The sequence below is a fragment of the Salvelinus alpinus genome, chromosome 15, assembly GCF_045679555.1.
Source record: "Salvelinus alpinus chromosome 15, SLU_Salpinus.1, whole genome shotgun sequence".
NCBI classification, from domain to species: domain Eukaryota; kingdom Metazoa; phylum Chordata; class Actinopteri; order Salmoniformes; family Salmonidae; genus Salvelinus; species Salvelinus alpinus.
Genome location: NC_092100.1, coordinates 49113987 through 49130734, shown reverse-complemented (window position 1 = coordinate 49130734; position 16748 = coordinate 49113987). Strand labels below are relative to the sequence as shown.

Sequence of the window (16748 nt, the reverse complement as noted above, 5' to 3'; positions counted from 1 at the left end):
TTAAAAGTTGCATATCGCGGGAGCTATTCGATGCTAATGCAATACGCCACAGGATGTTTTTGTGCTGGTCAAGGGCAGTCAAGTATGGAGTGAACCAAGGGCTGTATCTGTTCTTAGTTGTACATTTCTTTTGAATGGGGCATGTTTATTTAAGATTGTGAGGAAAGCACTTTTAAAGAATAACCAGGCACCCTCTACTGACGTAATGAGGTCAATATCCTTCCAGGATACCCAGGCCAGGTCGATTAGAAAGACCTTCTCGCTGAAGTGTTTTAGGGAGCGTTTGACAGTGATGAGGGGTCGTCGTTTGACCGCGGACCCATTACGGACGCAGGCAATGAGGCAGTGATCGCTGAGATCCTGGTTGAAAACAGCAGAGGTGTATTTAGAGGACAGGTTGGTCAGGATGATGTCTATGAGGTTGCCTGTTTACGTATTTAGGGTTCTACCTGGTAGGTTCCTTGATGATTTGTGAGATTTGAAGGCTTCTAGCTTAGATTGTAGGGTGGCCGGGGTGTTAAGCATATCCAAGTTTAGGTCCCCTAACAGTACAAACTCTGAAGATAAACGGGGGGCAATTAATTCACATATGGTGTCTAGGGCACAGCTGGTGGCAGAAGGTGGTCTATAGCAAGCGGCAACGGTGAGACTTGTTTCTGGAAAGGTGGAATTTTAGAAGTAGAAGCTCGAACTGTTTGGGCACAGACCTGGATAGCATGACAACTCTGCAGGCTGTCTCTGCAGTAGATTGCAACTCCACCCCCTTTGGCAGTTCTATCCTGGTGGAAAATGTTGTAGTTGGATGGACATTTCTGGATTTTTGGTGGCCTTCCTAAGCCAGGATTCAGACATGGCTAGGACATCAGGGTTGGCGGAGTGTGCTAAAGCGGTGAATAAAACAAACTTAGGGAGGAGGCTTCTGATGTTAACATTCATGAAACCAAGGCTTTTACGGTTACAGAAGTCAACAAATGATAGCGCCTAGGGAATAGGAGTGGAACTGGGGGCTACAGTGCCTGGGTTAACCTCTACATCACTAGAGGAACAGAGGAGGAGTAGGATGAGGGTACGGCTAAAGGCTATAAGAACTGGTTGTCTAGTGCGTTGGAGATAGAGAATTAAAGGAGCAGATTCAACATGATTCATCTAGTTGTTGCATGCAATTTCACGCTATAGCACAACTTTGGTTTTAGCAGTTTTTGTATATTACAATTTTTATTCCCAAAATGTTTTAGGGGGTTGGCCAATAGGGGGTGATACTATGGTATATCACAATGTTTTATGAGAATATAACCATGATAGGACAGAGGTTGACATCGTCCAAACCTAGTTGACAGTCACTGGCGTTAGGGTGGGAAATGGTTTGATCTACAAAATGGAACCATTACAAACTCCTCCATTAACTAGCCTGACCTGCTCTAACTACGGACGGTGTGACAGCCCTGTAGGAGCAGTGGTCTGGGGTTCTCTGAGGTCTGGCATGTGCCCCATGTGATTGCCATGGTTAAAGAACAAGTCTGACTGTTCTCTATGAAAGGCAAAGACCTTTTTGCTCTGACAGGAAGAGCTGGACCTCCGTATTTCCTTTCGACCGGAGTGGGTAATGTGGAGACGAGTGCCTGATCCCTGCTTTCCGCTCGGCCCACTCCTTGTTCTGACAGCCTGTCGTGTGCAATCCCCGTAGCATTACTCACACGCCACCGGTCAAGAGAAAAGAGAGGCACAGGCCGGACTGCTGAACCAGCACCTAGCCTGGCTGGGAAAACCAACAGGGAGCCTCATTGCTTCTCACTGAGTGAGTTCATGTGTGAGCGGCCAGCAGAGGGTTTAAGGGGGAATGAGACGCTTGATGTGTGGAAATTGGCTGATGTACTAGGCATTAGACAGCGTTACCTGGATAAAGAGTCCTGCCTCCCTTTGACACATCCCTTTCCTAGAAATAAGTACAGTATTTGAGTACCGCTAGTTGATCAGTTCTATTTAATTCTTGACAATGGACTTGAGCAAACCATTCTCACTTTATCTAAGGAGAAATTGCGTGTTGGCAGATGCCTTGTTTTAGCTGTGCTGCTTGCTTCCAAACAAATGAGAGCAGGAGGAGGCTAGCCTTGGGCCCAGTCATATAACTGTCAAGTTAACAGCATAGTGGAGTTGACCAAATCCGCTTCAGAGGCAGTGTGAACTGACCGAGCATCATCCACAGCGGCCCAATGAAATCTCTCTGCATCACACTCGCCCCCTCCCACGGTCCTTTCTGGCTGAGTGGCTGCATTGTTTGTTTCCTAACCAGTGAGCGGGCTGGAGAGATGTGGAGGAGTACCGGGAGGGAGGGCTGTGTGTGCCCTGTCATGTGGGTCTCTGCCTGCCCCCAGCAACATGCAATGGATGTTGTGAATAATTCACCAGTGTGTGTGTGAATGAGTGGTGTGCATCTGGGCCTGTAAGCCCGCAATGAGAGCAGAGCGTGTATTGCTAGAGAGAGGAGGAGAAGGTGAGGGAGGAGAGAGCAGCTTGAAAAGGGAGTGTGTACATTCACTACATGTTTTAATGATATGTACATCTCAGTGCTGTTTGTCCCCGATGGCCTATAGCATACTCTAATGTCAATCCATCCATGACTGCTGTGTTTGGTAATTGGTGTATATTTAATATCCACACCTGAGAGGGGCCTACACTCAGTGGAGATGGAGTGCGTTGCTGCTACTTTGCCTTGTAAGTGTGACTGTCATAGTGATGAGCATTGAACAAAGGTTTAACTTTGCTCTGTGTAGGTGGGTCTCCATAGAGTACAGTTTAAAAAAAATTGGTACCTTCTAACCTCCCTGTAAACCATTACATAGGCCTACAGCATGTGTACATTTGTGGACTGCAGTTATTACACCATATAGTCAGTAACAGAGGTTCTGCACATAACTAATGTTTGCACTGTGCATCTGGCTGACTGAACCATATCACAACTAAATAATGGCAAAGAAGAATATTTGATTTTGAATAGATTACTTCAGGAGCATTAAGCCCTACGTTAATGAAATAAGGTACAGTGGCTTGCAAAAGTATTCACCCCACTTAGCATTTTTCCTATTTTGTTGCCTTACAACCTGGAATTAAAATGTATTTATTTGGGGGGTTTGTATCATTTGATTTACACAACATGCCTACCACTTTGAAGATGCAAAATATTTTTTATTTTGACACAAACAAGAAATAAGACAAAAAAACTTAAGCGTGCATAACTATTCACCCACCAAAGTCAATATTTTGTAGAGACACCTTTTTTCAGCAATTACAGCTGCAAGTCTCTTTGTATGTCTCCTATAAGCTTGGCACGTGTAGCCACTCGGATTTTTGCCCATTCTTCAAGGCAAAACTGCTCCAGCTCCTTCAAGTTGGATAGGTTCTGCTGGTGTACAGCAATCTTAAAGTCATACCACAGATTCTCAATTGGATTGGTTTCCACTTAAAACACTTGAGTTTTGCTTTAGCAGTATGCTTCGGGTCATTGTCCTGCTGGAAGGTGAACCTCCGCCACAGTCTCAAATTTCTGAAAGACTGAAACAGGTTTCCCTCAAGAATTTCCCTGTATTTAGCGCCATCCATCATTCCTTCAATTCTGAACAGTTTCCCAGTCCCTGCCAATGAAACACATCCCCACAGCACGATGATGCCACTACCATGCTTCACTGTGGAGATGAGGTGTTGGGTTTGTGCCAGACATAGCATATTCCTTGATGGCCAAAAAGCTCAATTTTAGTTTTATCTGTACCTTCTTCCATATGTTTGGGGAGTCACCCACATGCCTTTTGGCGAACACCAAATGTGCCTACTTATTTTTTTTTCTTTAAGCAATGGCTTTTTTTCTGGCCACTCTTCCATTAAGCCCAGCTCTGTGGAGTGTATGGCTTAAAGTGGTCCTGTGGACAGATACTCCAATCTCCGCTGTGGAGCTTTGCAGCTCCTTCAGGGTTATCTTTGGTCTCTTTGTTGCCTCTGATTAATGCCCTCCTTGCCTGGTCTATGAGTTTTGGTGGGCGTCCCTCTGTTGGCAGGTTTGTTGTGGTGCCGTATAGGGAGGGGGGTCACACTGACAGTCAGAGAGTGGGCAAATTATTGTGGCCCTGGCGGCACAAATTAATTTAATGGTCTGACTGCACAGAGGTGCTTGAACATTGTCACAATGGGGGACCAGCGAGTGTGTGTGTTCCGGGGGAAAGGGCTGTATCCAGCATACATCAGTTAGGACTAGACATTGGTTAATCAAATCTCCCCATTCTTGCTCAATTTGGCATGCCTTCTTAAACAGCTACAACTGCATGCACATGCATACATTAAGTCTACTCTTGAGTTGGGATCGGTGTTGGAGAAACTGTTGAACATCTGAGCTTGTGGGGGGGTGGATAGTGCAACGAAACTCAAAAGGGGTGATATTAATTAACAGTAATTTTGATCCGAATGTTCAAACTGTGGTGGAGGCTCAATCAAGCTAGTCGTCTTGACTACTTACATCGTTTTCGCTGGCACCAAAAGTGTTCATGGGGAACAGAATGCGGTCGGACCATCAAATAATTGGCATATATATTACTCTTACAGAATTTCCATGTTGCGAGCATAGTGGAAGTGTAATCAAAGCCTATTGGATGACAACTTGTTTTTAACCAAGGCTTTAGAATTTATAAGGCATTTTCTGACATAATGTGCCAAAAGTACATCGTCGAACATATCATTCCAAAGTCATAGGCATTAATATGGAGTTGGTCCCCCCTTTGCTGCTAAAACAGCCATCACTCCTTCTGGGAAGGCTTTCCTTTAGATGTTGGTACATTGCTGCGAGGACTTGCTTCTATTCAACCACGCGCTTTAGTGAGGTCTGGCACTGACGTTGGGCGATTAGGCCTGGGTTGCAGTCGGTGTTCCAATTCATCCCAAAAGCATCCAATGGGGTTGAGGTCATGGCTCTGTGCAGACCAGTCAAGTTCTTCCACACTGATCTCGACAAACCATTTCTGTATGGACCTCGCTTTGTGCACTGGGGATTGCCATGCTGAAACAGGAAAGGGCCTTCCCTAAACTGTTCCCACAAGTTGGAATCACAGAATCGTCTAGAATGTCATTGTATGCTGTAGCGTTAAGATTTCCCTTCACTGGAGCTAACCGGCTTAGCCCAAACAATGGAAAAATGGCTACAGACCATTATTCCTCCCCCACCAAACTTTACAGTTGGCACTATGCATTCGGCCAGGTAGTGTTCTCCTGGCATCCGCCAAACCCAGATTCGTCCATTGGACTTTCAGATGAGGAAGCGAGATTATCACTCCAGAGACTGCGTTTCCACTGCTCCAGAGTCCTGTGGCGGCGAGCTTTACACCACTCCAGTCGGCTCTTGGCAGTGTGCATGGTGATCTTAGACTTGTGTGCTTAGCCATGGAAACTAATTTCATGAAGCTCCCGACGAACACTTCTTGTGCTGATGTTGCTTGGAACACGATAGTGAGTGTTGCAACCAAGGACAGACGATTTCTACGTGCTTCAGCACTAGGCGGTCCTGTTCTGTGGGCTTGTGTGTCCTACCACTTCGCGGCTGAGCCATTGTTGCTCCAAGACGTTTCCACTCCACAATAACAGCACTTACAGTTGACCGGAGCACCTCTAGCAGGGCAGAAATTTGATGAACTGACTTGTTGGAAAGGTGGCATCCTATGACTTGGCCATGTTGAAAGTCACTGAGCTCATCAGTAAGGCCATTCTACTGCCAATGTTTGTCTATGGAGATTGCATGTCTGTGTGCTCGATTTTTATACACCTGTCAGCAACGGGTGTGGCTGAGATGGCTGAATCCACTAATTTGAAGGGGTGTCCACATACGTGTGTGTGTAGTAACCCTATGTGTAAAATGGTAAATAATGGCTACTTAAAGTATTTAACTGTCGGAGTAAAACAAAGTTGTCCACTATCGGCATAACTATTTTATATGACCATCAATGTTAGCTATTAAAATCAGATCCAACTATAATATCAAGGGGCTAAAAATCCACGACTTAAAATCAAAGGGGTCATTGTACTCGGATTCATGGTTTCTTTTAAATCAACAATTTGCATCCTTCCACAGCCTGAGGATCTAGTTATTTTTCTAACCTTTCTGGATTACAACCAAATTGATAAGTGTACTATTTTACGTATTGGATCACAAAAAAATACGACTTTTACGTTACCGGGTAGTTTACCAATAAAATGGTCTGACGGTTTTCATATTCTGAAATAATACATTCTTATTACAGTATATGTTAATAGAAGGTTAGTAAAAAAATAAGATCTCGCTACCATGGAAAGGACAACACCTGCCTATTTGTGGAAAAATCACCCTGATTTAAGTCTTTAGTCATATCCCAGTTTACTTATTTGCTTGTGTCCTTACCTAACTACCTGTTTTAAAGGTAGTTGTTGATCTCTGCACCAGACAGGATGCTCTTGCCAGTATACTTGGTGTCCAACATGTACGCTGTTCTTTAAATGGAAGGAGTTTGAATTGGGGATAGTTTTACCAAAATATGCACATGATCTAGAATTGCCTTGTGTATCCCACAAAAGAAAATCACTGTTATAAGCTAACTTGATGAAAAAAAAATTATTTAAGCAAAATTCCCCAAATTCCCAGGCTTAACTTCCATGGAATATTTTCTGAAAAATCCCGGAAATTTACCGGAAAGTTTACGACCCTTTGCAACCCTATGGTTAAACAATAAATGTTTTGTAAATTACGAAGATTACAATAATCATAAATAGGACTGGTTGAGTTATGTCACACATGCAGCTAACAAAAATATATGGAAATGTCTGCTCTGTCCAAAATGACAAGCAACTAATTGCAGCATTTCCGCAAAAATGTAAGAAGCAAGTGGAAGAAGGTAAGGAACGTGCCTGCGTTAAAGGCCAAAACTGGTTAAAGAAAATCTGTGATGAATGAAACTGGTATACTTTCTTTTATTTAAGGACCAAAAAATGTACAACTATGCCATAGAGAATTCATACATACTTACATACCTGCAGTGCATTCGGAAAGTATTCAGACCCCCTTCACTTTTTCCATATTTAGTTACGTTAGTCTTACTCTAGAATGGATAAAAAATATTTTAAAAATCCTCATCAAACTACACACAATACCCCATAATGACAAAGTGAAAACAGGCTTTTAGAAATGTTTGCAAATACCTTATTTACAGATGTATTCAGACCCTTTGCTATGAGACTTGAAATTGAGCTCGGGTACGTCCTTTTTCCATTCATCATCCAACTTGATTGGAGTCCACCTGTGGTAAATTCAATTGATTGGACATGATTTGGAAAGGCACACATCTGTCTATATTAAAAGGTCCCACAGTTGACAGAGCAAAAACCATGAGGTCGAAGGAATTTTCCGTAGAGCTCCGAGACAGGATTGTGTCAAAGCACAGATCTGGGGAAGGGTACCACAGCATTTCTGCAGCTTTGAAGGTCCTCAAGAACAGTGGTCTCCATCATTCTTAAATAGAAGGGGTTTGGAACCACCAAGACTCTTCCTAGAGCTGGCCGCCCGGCCAAACTGAGCAATCGTGGGAGGTGACCAAGAACCTGATAGTCTCTCTGACAGAGCTCCAGAGTTCCTCTGTGGAGATGGGCGAACCTTCCAGAAGTACAACCATCTCTGCAGCACTCCACTGATCAGGCCTTTATGGTAGTGGCCAGACAGAAACCACTCCTCAGTAAAAGGCACATGACAGCCCGCTTGGAGTTTTCCAAAAGGCACCTAAAGGACTCTGACCATGAGAAACAAGATTCTCTGGTCTGATGAAACCAAGATTGAGCACTTTGGCCTGCATTCCAAGTGTCATATCTGGAGGGAACCTGCTCAGGACCTCTGATTGGGATGAAGGTTCACCTTCCAACAGGACAATGACCCTAAGCACACAGCCAAGACAATGCAGGAGTGGCTTCGGGACAAGTCTCTGAAGTTCCTTGAGTGGCCAAGCCAGAGCCCGAATTGAACCCGATCGAACATCTCTTGAGAGACCTGAAAATAGCTGTGCAGCAACGCTCCCCATCCAACCTGACCGAGCTTGTGAGGATCTGCAGAGAATGGGAGAAACTCCCCAAATACAGGTGTACCAAGCTTGTAGCGTCATACCCAAGAAGACTCGATGCTGTAATCGCTGCCAAATGTGCTTCAACAAAGGACTGAGTGAAGGGTCTGAATACTTATGTAAATGTTTATTATTAATACATTTGCAAAAATTCAACAAAGCTGTCTTTGCTTTGTCATTATAGGGTATTGTGTGTAGATTGAGGGGGGACTAACGATTTAATACATTTTAGAATAAGGCTAACTTGACAATGTGGAAGAAGTCAAGGGGTCTAAATACTTTCCAAATGCACTGTACATGCATACATACATGGCTGTGTGCTTGTTTTTAAAATATTTTTTTATACTCCTGTAGCAATGAGTATGGCTGAATCCACTAATTTGAAGGGTTGTTCATACTTTTGTGTGTCTCTGTATTTCAGGTCTACTGGAGTGCAAGTTTCACCATATGGACTGTGGCGATAAGTTGGCACAAATATTACAATATGGCAATATACCTGAGACATGAAAAGAATAGGAGGGAAGGCATACAGGCTGTCACCAATTTACTAATGCGCAATTTGGATAATGGAAACCTCTAACCAAATAATTTTTATTAGACGCTAGATTTTTGCTGAAGTGTTTAAAAAAAAAAGATGTATATATTTTTTATTTCTGACGTCCAGCTGTTTTTCCGTTCAGTGGAAACATACCGTAGCAGGCAATTGTCTCGTCTGTTTTCTATGACAACTTTCTAAGTGTCGACCAAAAAACATCACTGGAAAAGTGGAAACATAGATAATGATGTCATTGATTGTAAATATGTCACATGTGACTGTTAGCTGAGTATCAGGGTGTTGTGTTCCCTTCCAGGAGATGACCAGTATGCTGTGGACAGAGAGATGGAGAGCGAGCGGAACAGAGTGATGAAAGGACAGATAGAGGAAGAGCTGAGGCAACTGGAAGACGAGATCTCAGCCTGTAAGAGGATGTGCGCGCGCACACACACACACAGATATTGTATGCCCTCACAACACAGACGTCTGAGCATGCTAATAGTTGGGTCATTCGACTCATCATGCTGTGTTTTTGTACAACCGAGTCTGGGACTGTTAAAGAAATGATTGGGTGTGTGTTTGCAGCCTTCTCCAGTACAGGCTTCGACTGCCACATGTCTCCAGTGTTCAGCCCTGCCAACCCAGAGAGCTCCATCGAGGACTGCCTTGCTGCTCTGGGCGACCGGGTGGCCAGAGACCTGGACACACACCTGGCCTCCGCTGTACACACACTCCTCAGTGCGTGAGTGTCTGTTCTGCAGTATACACCAATAACAATCTATGAATGGACAAAACCATCGATCACGTGGCACCATTCATTTCAATGTGAATACTCGATAGAGCATTTGAAGCCAAGGAGGTTGGTTAAGATGGCGTCTCATGTAGGCAATTTATGTAGGCATAACACGCGCAGTTTGAGCTATTCCAGGAAGTGACGTTGCAGGCTAGCACAGTGTTACCCCTTTCATTGAGTATCAGGGTACTTTTTTATTTATTTAACCAAAAGGCCTCCTGCGGGAATATAAAATAAATCAGCAAAAAAAGAAACGTCCTCTCACTGTCAACTGCATTTATTTTCAGCAAACTTGACATGTGTAAATATTTGTATGAACATAGCAAGATTCAACAACTGAGACATAAACTGAACAAGTTCCACAGACATGTGACTTACAGAAATTGAATAATGTGTCCCTGAACAAAGGGGGTGGGGGGTTAAAATAAAAAATAACAGTCAGTATCTGGTGTGGCCACCAGCTGCATTAGGTACTGCAGTTCATCTCCTCCTCATGGACTGCTGTGAGATGTTACTCCACTCTTCCACCAAGGCACCTACAAGTTCCCGGACATTTCTGGGGGGAATGGCCCTAGCCCTCACCCTCCGATCCAACAGGTCCCAGACGTGCTCAATGGGATTGAGATCCGGGCTCTTCGCTGGCCATGGCAGAACACTGACAATCATGTCTTGCGGGAAATCACGCACAGAACGAGCAGTATAGGTGGAGCTCTGTCATGTTGGAGGGTCATGTCAGGATGAGCCTGCAGGAAGGGTACCACATGAGGGAGGAGGATGTCTTCCCTGTAACGCACAGCGTTGAGATTGCCTGCAATGACAACCGCCCGGACCATGATGGACCCACCACCTCCAAATCGATCCTGCTCCAGAGTACAGGCCTCGCTGTAACGCTCATTCCTTCGACGATAAACGCAAATCCGACCATCACCCCTGGTGGGACAAAACCATGACTCGTCAGTGAAGAGCACTTTTTGCCAGTTCGGTCTGGTCCAGCGACGGTGGGTTTGTGCCCATAGGCGATGTTGCCGGTGATGTCTGGTGAGGACCTGCCTTACAACAGCGCCAAGCAGTCTGAGCACTGAAGGAGGGATTGTGCGTTCCTGGTGTTGTTGCCGTCCGCAGGTGTGATGTTCGGATGTACTGATCCTGTGCAGGTGTTGTTACACGTGGTCTGTCACTGCGAGGACGATCAGCTGTCCGTCCTGTAGCGCTGTCTTGGGCGTCTCACAGTACGGACATTGCAACATGTCACATCCGCAGTCCTCATGCCTTCTTGCAGCATGCCTAAGGCACGTTCACGCAGACGAGCAGGGACCCGGTGCATCTTTCTTTTGGTGTGTTCAGAGTCAGTAGAAAGGCCTCTTTAGGCCTAAGTTTTCACAACTGTGACCTTAATTGCCTACCGTCTGTAAGCTGTTAGTGTCTTAACGAATGTTTTGGGAGTATATATATATACAGTGGGGAGAACAAGTATTTGATACACTGCCGATTTTGCAGGTTTTCCTACTTACAAAGCATGTAGAGGTCTGTAATTTTTATCATAGGTACACTTCAACTATGAGAGACGGAATCTAAAACAAAAATCCAGAAAATCACATTGTATGATTTTTAAGTAATTAATTTGCATTTTATTGCATGACATAAGTATTTGATACATCAGAAAAGCAGAACTTAATATTTGGTACAGAAACCTTTGTTTGCAATTACAGAGATCATACGTTTCCTGTAGTTCTTGACTAGGTTTGCACACACTGCAGCAGGGATTTTGGCCCACTCCTCCCTACAGATCTTCTCCAGATCCTTCAGGTTTCGGGGCTGTCGCTGGGCAATACGGACTTTCAGCTCCCTCCAAAGATTTTCTATTGGGTTCAGGTCTGGAGACTGGCTAGGCCACTCCAGGACCTTGAGATGCTTCTTACGGAGCCACTCCTTAGTTGCCATGGCTGTGTGCTTCGTGTCGTTGTCATGCTGGAAGACCCAGCCACGACCCATCTTCAATGCTCTTACTGAGGGAAGGAGGTTGTTGGCCAAGATCTCGCGATACATGGCCCCATCCATCCTCCCCTCAATACGGTGCAGTCGTCCTGTCCCCTTTGCAGAAAAGCATCCCCAAAGAATGATGTTTCCACCTCCATGCTTCACGGTTGGGATGGTGCTCTTGGGGTTGTACTCATACTTCTTCTTCCTCCAAACACGGCGAGTGGAGTTAGACCAAAAAGCTCTATTTTTGTGTCATCAGACAACATGACCTTCTCCCATTCCTCCTCTGGATCATCCAGATGGTCATTGGCAAACTTCAGACAGGCCTGGACATGCACTGGCTTAAGCAGGGGGACCTTGCGTGCGCTGCAGGATTTTAATCCATGACGGCGTAGTGTGTTACTAATGGTTTTCTTTGAGACTGTGGTCCCAGCTCTCTTCAGGTCATTGACCAGGTCCTGCCGTGTAGTTCTGGGCTGATCCCTCACCTTCCTCATGATCATTGATGCCCCACGAGGTGAAATCTTGCATGGAGCCCCAGACCGAGGGTGATTGACCGTCATCTTGAACTTCTTCCATTTTCTAATAATTGCGCCAACAGTTGTTTCCTTCTCACCAAGCTGCTTGCCTATTGTCCTGTAGCCCATCCCAGCCTTGTGCAGGTCTACAATTTTATCCCTGATGTCCTTACACAGCTCTCTGGTCTTGGCCATTGTGGAGAGGTTGGAATCTGTTTGATTGAGTGTGTGGACAGGTGTCTTTTATACAGGTAACGAGTTCAAACAGGTGCAGTTAATACAGGTAATGAGTGGAGAACAGGAGGGCTTCTTAAAGAAAAACTAACAGGTCTGTGAGAGCCGGAATTCTTACTGGTTGGTAGGTGATCAAATACTTATATCATGCAATAAAATGCAAATTAATTATTTAAAAATCATACAATGTGATTTTCTGGATTTTTGTTTTAGATTCCGTCTCTCACAGTTGAAGTGTACCTATGATAAAAATTACAGACCTCTACATGCTTTGTAAGTAGGAAAACCTGCAAAATCGGCAGTGTATCAAATACTTGTTCTCCCCACTGTATATATATACACACACATAACAAAAAAAGAAATGTCCCTTTTTCAGGACCCTGTCTTTCAAAGACAATCCAAATAACTCCCAAAACGGTCCTTAAGACACTAACAGCTTACAGACGTGCTCAATGGGATTGAGATCCGGGCTCCATTGGAGACTTCACAAGTCTGGTTCATCCTTGGGAGCAATTTCCAAACGCCTGAAGGTACCACGCTCATCTGTACAAACAATAGTACACAAGTATGAACACCATGGGACCACGCAGCCGTCATACCGCTCAGGAAGGAGACGCATTTAGTCTCCTAGAGATGAACGTACTTTGGTGCGAAAAGTGCAAATCATCAATCCCAGAACAACGGCAAAGAACCTTGTGAAGATGCTGGAGGAAACAGGTACAAAAGTATCTATATCCACAGTAAAACGAGTCCTATATCGACATAACCTGAAAGGCCGCTCAGCAAGGAAGAAGCCACTGCTCCAAAACGGCCATAAAAAAGCCAGACTACGGTTTGCAACTGCACGTGGGGACAAAGACTTCCAAAGTTGTGTCAAAATGGCTTAAGGACAACAAAGTCAAGGTATTGGAGTGACCATCACAAAGCCCTGACCTCAATCCTATAGAAAATGTGTGGGCAGAACTGAAAAAGCGTGTGTGAGCAAGGAGGCCTACAAACCTGACTCAGTTACACCAGCTCTGTCAGGAGGAATGAGCCAAAATTCAACAAACTTCTTGTGGGAAGCTTGTGGAAGGCTACCCAAAACGTTTGACCCAAGTTAAACAATTTAAAGGCAATGCTACCAAGTACTAATTGAGTGTATGTAAACTTCTGACCCACTGGGGATGTGATGAAATAAATAAAAGCTGAAATCATTCTCTACTATTTTTCTGACATTTCACATTCTTAAAATAAAGTGGTGATCCTAACTGACCTAAGACAGGGAATTTTTACTAGGATTAAATGACAGGAATTGTGAAAAACTGAGTTTAAATGTATTTGACTAAGGTGTATGTAAACTTCTGACTTCAACTGTATAAAGACTTGGAGCTAGCTGTTGTACTACTAAATTATCATAACTTACTCTGTGTGCGACTTTAAAATAGACGGTTCAAGGACATACATCTGGTGTAAGAGAAGCAATTATTGGTACCAGGATGCTTTTTATTGTTTTATCCATGAAGACTGCCATCTTCCCATTTACTATAATGGGGATCCTGTTTTATGAAAACAATGCCTGCAGTATTGGAGTCTGCCTTGACCTTTGTGGCTTCAATGAGAGGGGTCAGTTCTCCTCTGGTGTACATCTAGCCTAACATTCTCTCATTGTGTGTGCATGCAGCATGAGTAGCCAGTTGTAGAGTTCACTGTTCACCCTTTTTAAAAGAACAGATTTAGTAAACTGTGTATTGCTGTTTTCCCTACGTTGTTGAAACCAATTAGTTTGGTAGATGACCATTTTCGTTGGGAAAAGACATGCGTGTCAGTGCCTTCAAGAGTACTTGAATACAGACAGCACATCAGTGCCTGGGTAGCCTCATCAGCATAAATATGCATGCGTCTCTGGCTCACCTGTACTGTAGGCCTAAAGTCAAGGTGGAGTTGATGGTGCCTTTCAATACTGTCTTAGGGAAAGTGTTCCTGTCTAGCAAGTTCAGAACAGCACATGGACCTTTTGTGAAAGGTTGTATTGCATGACTACTTCAGTTTTTTATTGTGCTTTTAATGATCGAATGTATTTTTTATAAATAAATTATTAACCTTTTTTAACTAGGCAAGTCAGTTAAGAACAAATTCCTATTTACAATGACTGTCTACACCAGCCAAATTGTGCGCCGCCCTATGGGACTCCCAATCACAGCTTGATGTGAGAGCCTGGATTCGAACCAGGGACTCTAGTGACGCCTGTTGCACTGAGATGCAGTGCCTTACACCACTGCTCCACTCGGGAGCCCTCTTCTAAGGAACACTCAATATAGGTTTAATTAATGACACCAAACTAGCATATAAGCTTCCGGTTAATTTTCTCAAGTTACAGAAATGTAAGGACATTACTCATATCACAGGCTAGGAATGTGTGTGTTTTTCTAAATGATCTTAATCATATTTATAAACCATCTTTCTGTGACGCATGCATTTCTCAAGTTACTTTCAAGGTCATTGACGAATGATCACTGTGTGTTCGTTTGGCAGGCCTTTGGACTACGAGCGTTTCAGAGAAGCAGCACAAGACGTCTCCTGCCACACGCAGAGCGGCTGGACCAAGGTGAGGGATCTCTACTGTGCACCTGCTGTTACTGCCTGACAACCTATTAGGCCTAGTTCAGAAACAACCTAGAAGCTCTTTCCCTAGCTCTTAGGACTATGGTGTTTGCAGATCCTAAGGAATCTGATTAGGGCTGTGACGATCATGGAACTTGGAATGACGGTTATTTGTCAGCCAATTGACCACGGTCACCGTTTTATTGTTTTGAATAGCAAAAAAGACACACAAAGGCAACCGACGACTGGTTTGCTACAACACCTTGCTGAAACGAGCAACAAAGTTTAATCACGTAAGAGTCCATGTTATCACAAACGGACCTCATCTATATGTCCCGCCTTCAGTCAGCTGTTTAGTTCACAACACAAAATTCTAAAACTAGATACTTCTATCTCGTCTCTCCTTATCTGTTGTTAGATGTAAGCCAAACTACTTTGCTGCTTTTGGGTAAAGTTTGTCGACTTGAATATGATGTTGATTAATAACATTGGATTATTTTATTTTTACTGTTATGAAAGATTTTTTTTCATGACTGTCTTCATTCATTATCGTCGGTTACATGATGATACAATTACCGTGCCAGCCGTAAATCTGATGTGTGGTGGAAGCTCCCCTTAGCCTTTTTGAAAGTCCTGGTGGAACCATCATCATTTTGATTTGACCCATCCTGGTTCCTTTTGGGTAGTGTCTTGAACTGGGCCTGACACTCTGCCCTCACTGTCCCCAGGTGCTGGTGCCCTTAGTGCTGCTGCAGGCCCTACAGGGAGAAGGACAGATCCTGGCCACCCTGCTTCCTCTGGGGGTCAATTTCCTGGAGGAGGCTGAGGCAGACTACATCATCCGGCAGGGAGGATGGGTGAGTGGACACTGGACAAGGGGAGGGATGGGACGGCGAACAAGCCAAGAATGAACCACTTATTCATATCTTATGCAAAGTTCAAGCAGATTAATGTTTCAGCCTTGACCTGTTGGCTGCTGTTTCTTTTCACAACACACTATAGCCTGAGGAGGGCGCCAGAGATCCACTGTACATGTTTGGCTATAAGGGCATTTAGTCATTGTTGAGAGACTGGCTATAAGGGTATTTCAGAGAAAGAACGAGAGGGAGAGAGACAAGTCTTTAGTTTACCTTTCACTCACTTAGCTAATGCAGCTAATTTAGCCTACTCAACAACTTGACTCCGAGTGTGATGTTATTTATGTTAGCTAGCATGCTAAGGCTATCCAACACTGCAATTCTTCCAAGTCAAGGTAAGCTTTTGTGTTTTATTCATTTATTGCCACCGGGGCCTGCTGGTGTAACCTATTAAAGTGCTTACTGTACTGTGTGATTGTGGGTTTACTAATGTGTTAGTTCTAGTTTGTTGACTAACGTTAATATGGTGACAACGTAGGCTGTTTTGCGTTTATGGTATGACGGTTTGGCGTTTAGAGGTTTTTGCACCTGGTCACAGACAGCTGTTGTGATGTCCACAGGCGAAGGGAAAAGGTGAGAGGAGGAGAGTGCATAGAAGGAATTATACAATGAGCAAAGTGATGACGCTGTATGTGGCTGCTATGAAAGTGAACTGTGTGATCAGGGGTGTATTCATTCCGCTGATTCTGTTGCCAAACATTTCTTAAACGGAAGCACACGGAACTAAACTGGGAGGGACCTAAGTGAATTTGTCCAAAATAAACTCTTGTTTTAGTTGCAGAATGGAACATTTTGAAACTGTTTGGACTAATGATTACACCCCAGATCAGCTAGATGCAGGCAAGAGTGTGCAAGTCAGTATTGAATTTGTCACACTCTGTCAACCTTGATTATTCCAATTTGTCTCAATCTGTGCACCTATGTTATAAACGTTCATTTGTGGGGTAGTTTGTAGCAACCTCCATGATGGGTATTGGGCAAATGTGAGTATCATGTAGAAGCCTAAACCTATCCATGTTACATTGAACTGGGTGAATGGAATATAAATGAGCCATCCAATGTGCTCTAATGAAAATA

General features: G+C 44.0%; 1 protein-coding gene across 2 annotated transcripts in view; it reads left to right on the top strand.

Moving 5' to 3' along the window:
• Positions 1-16748, top strand: part of LOC139540235 (bcl-2-like protein 13) — a 41010-nt gene that overhangs the window by 8186 nt on the left and 16076 nt on the right. For both annotated transcript variants that reach the window (XM_071343905.1, XM_071343904.1), the window contains 4 exons: positions 8963-9070; positions 9232-9388; positions 14686-14758; positions 15483-15611. In XM_071343905.1, the coding sequence (XP_071200006.1) occupies positions 8992-9070; positions 9232-9388; positions 14686-14758; positions 15483-15611 (438 nt within the window). In that variant the 5' untranslated portion in view covers positions 8963-8991. The remainder of the gene's footprint in view (positions 1-8962; positions 9071-9231; positions 9389-14685; positions 14759-15482; positions 15612-16748) is intronic.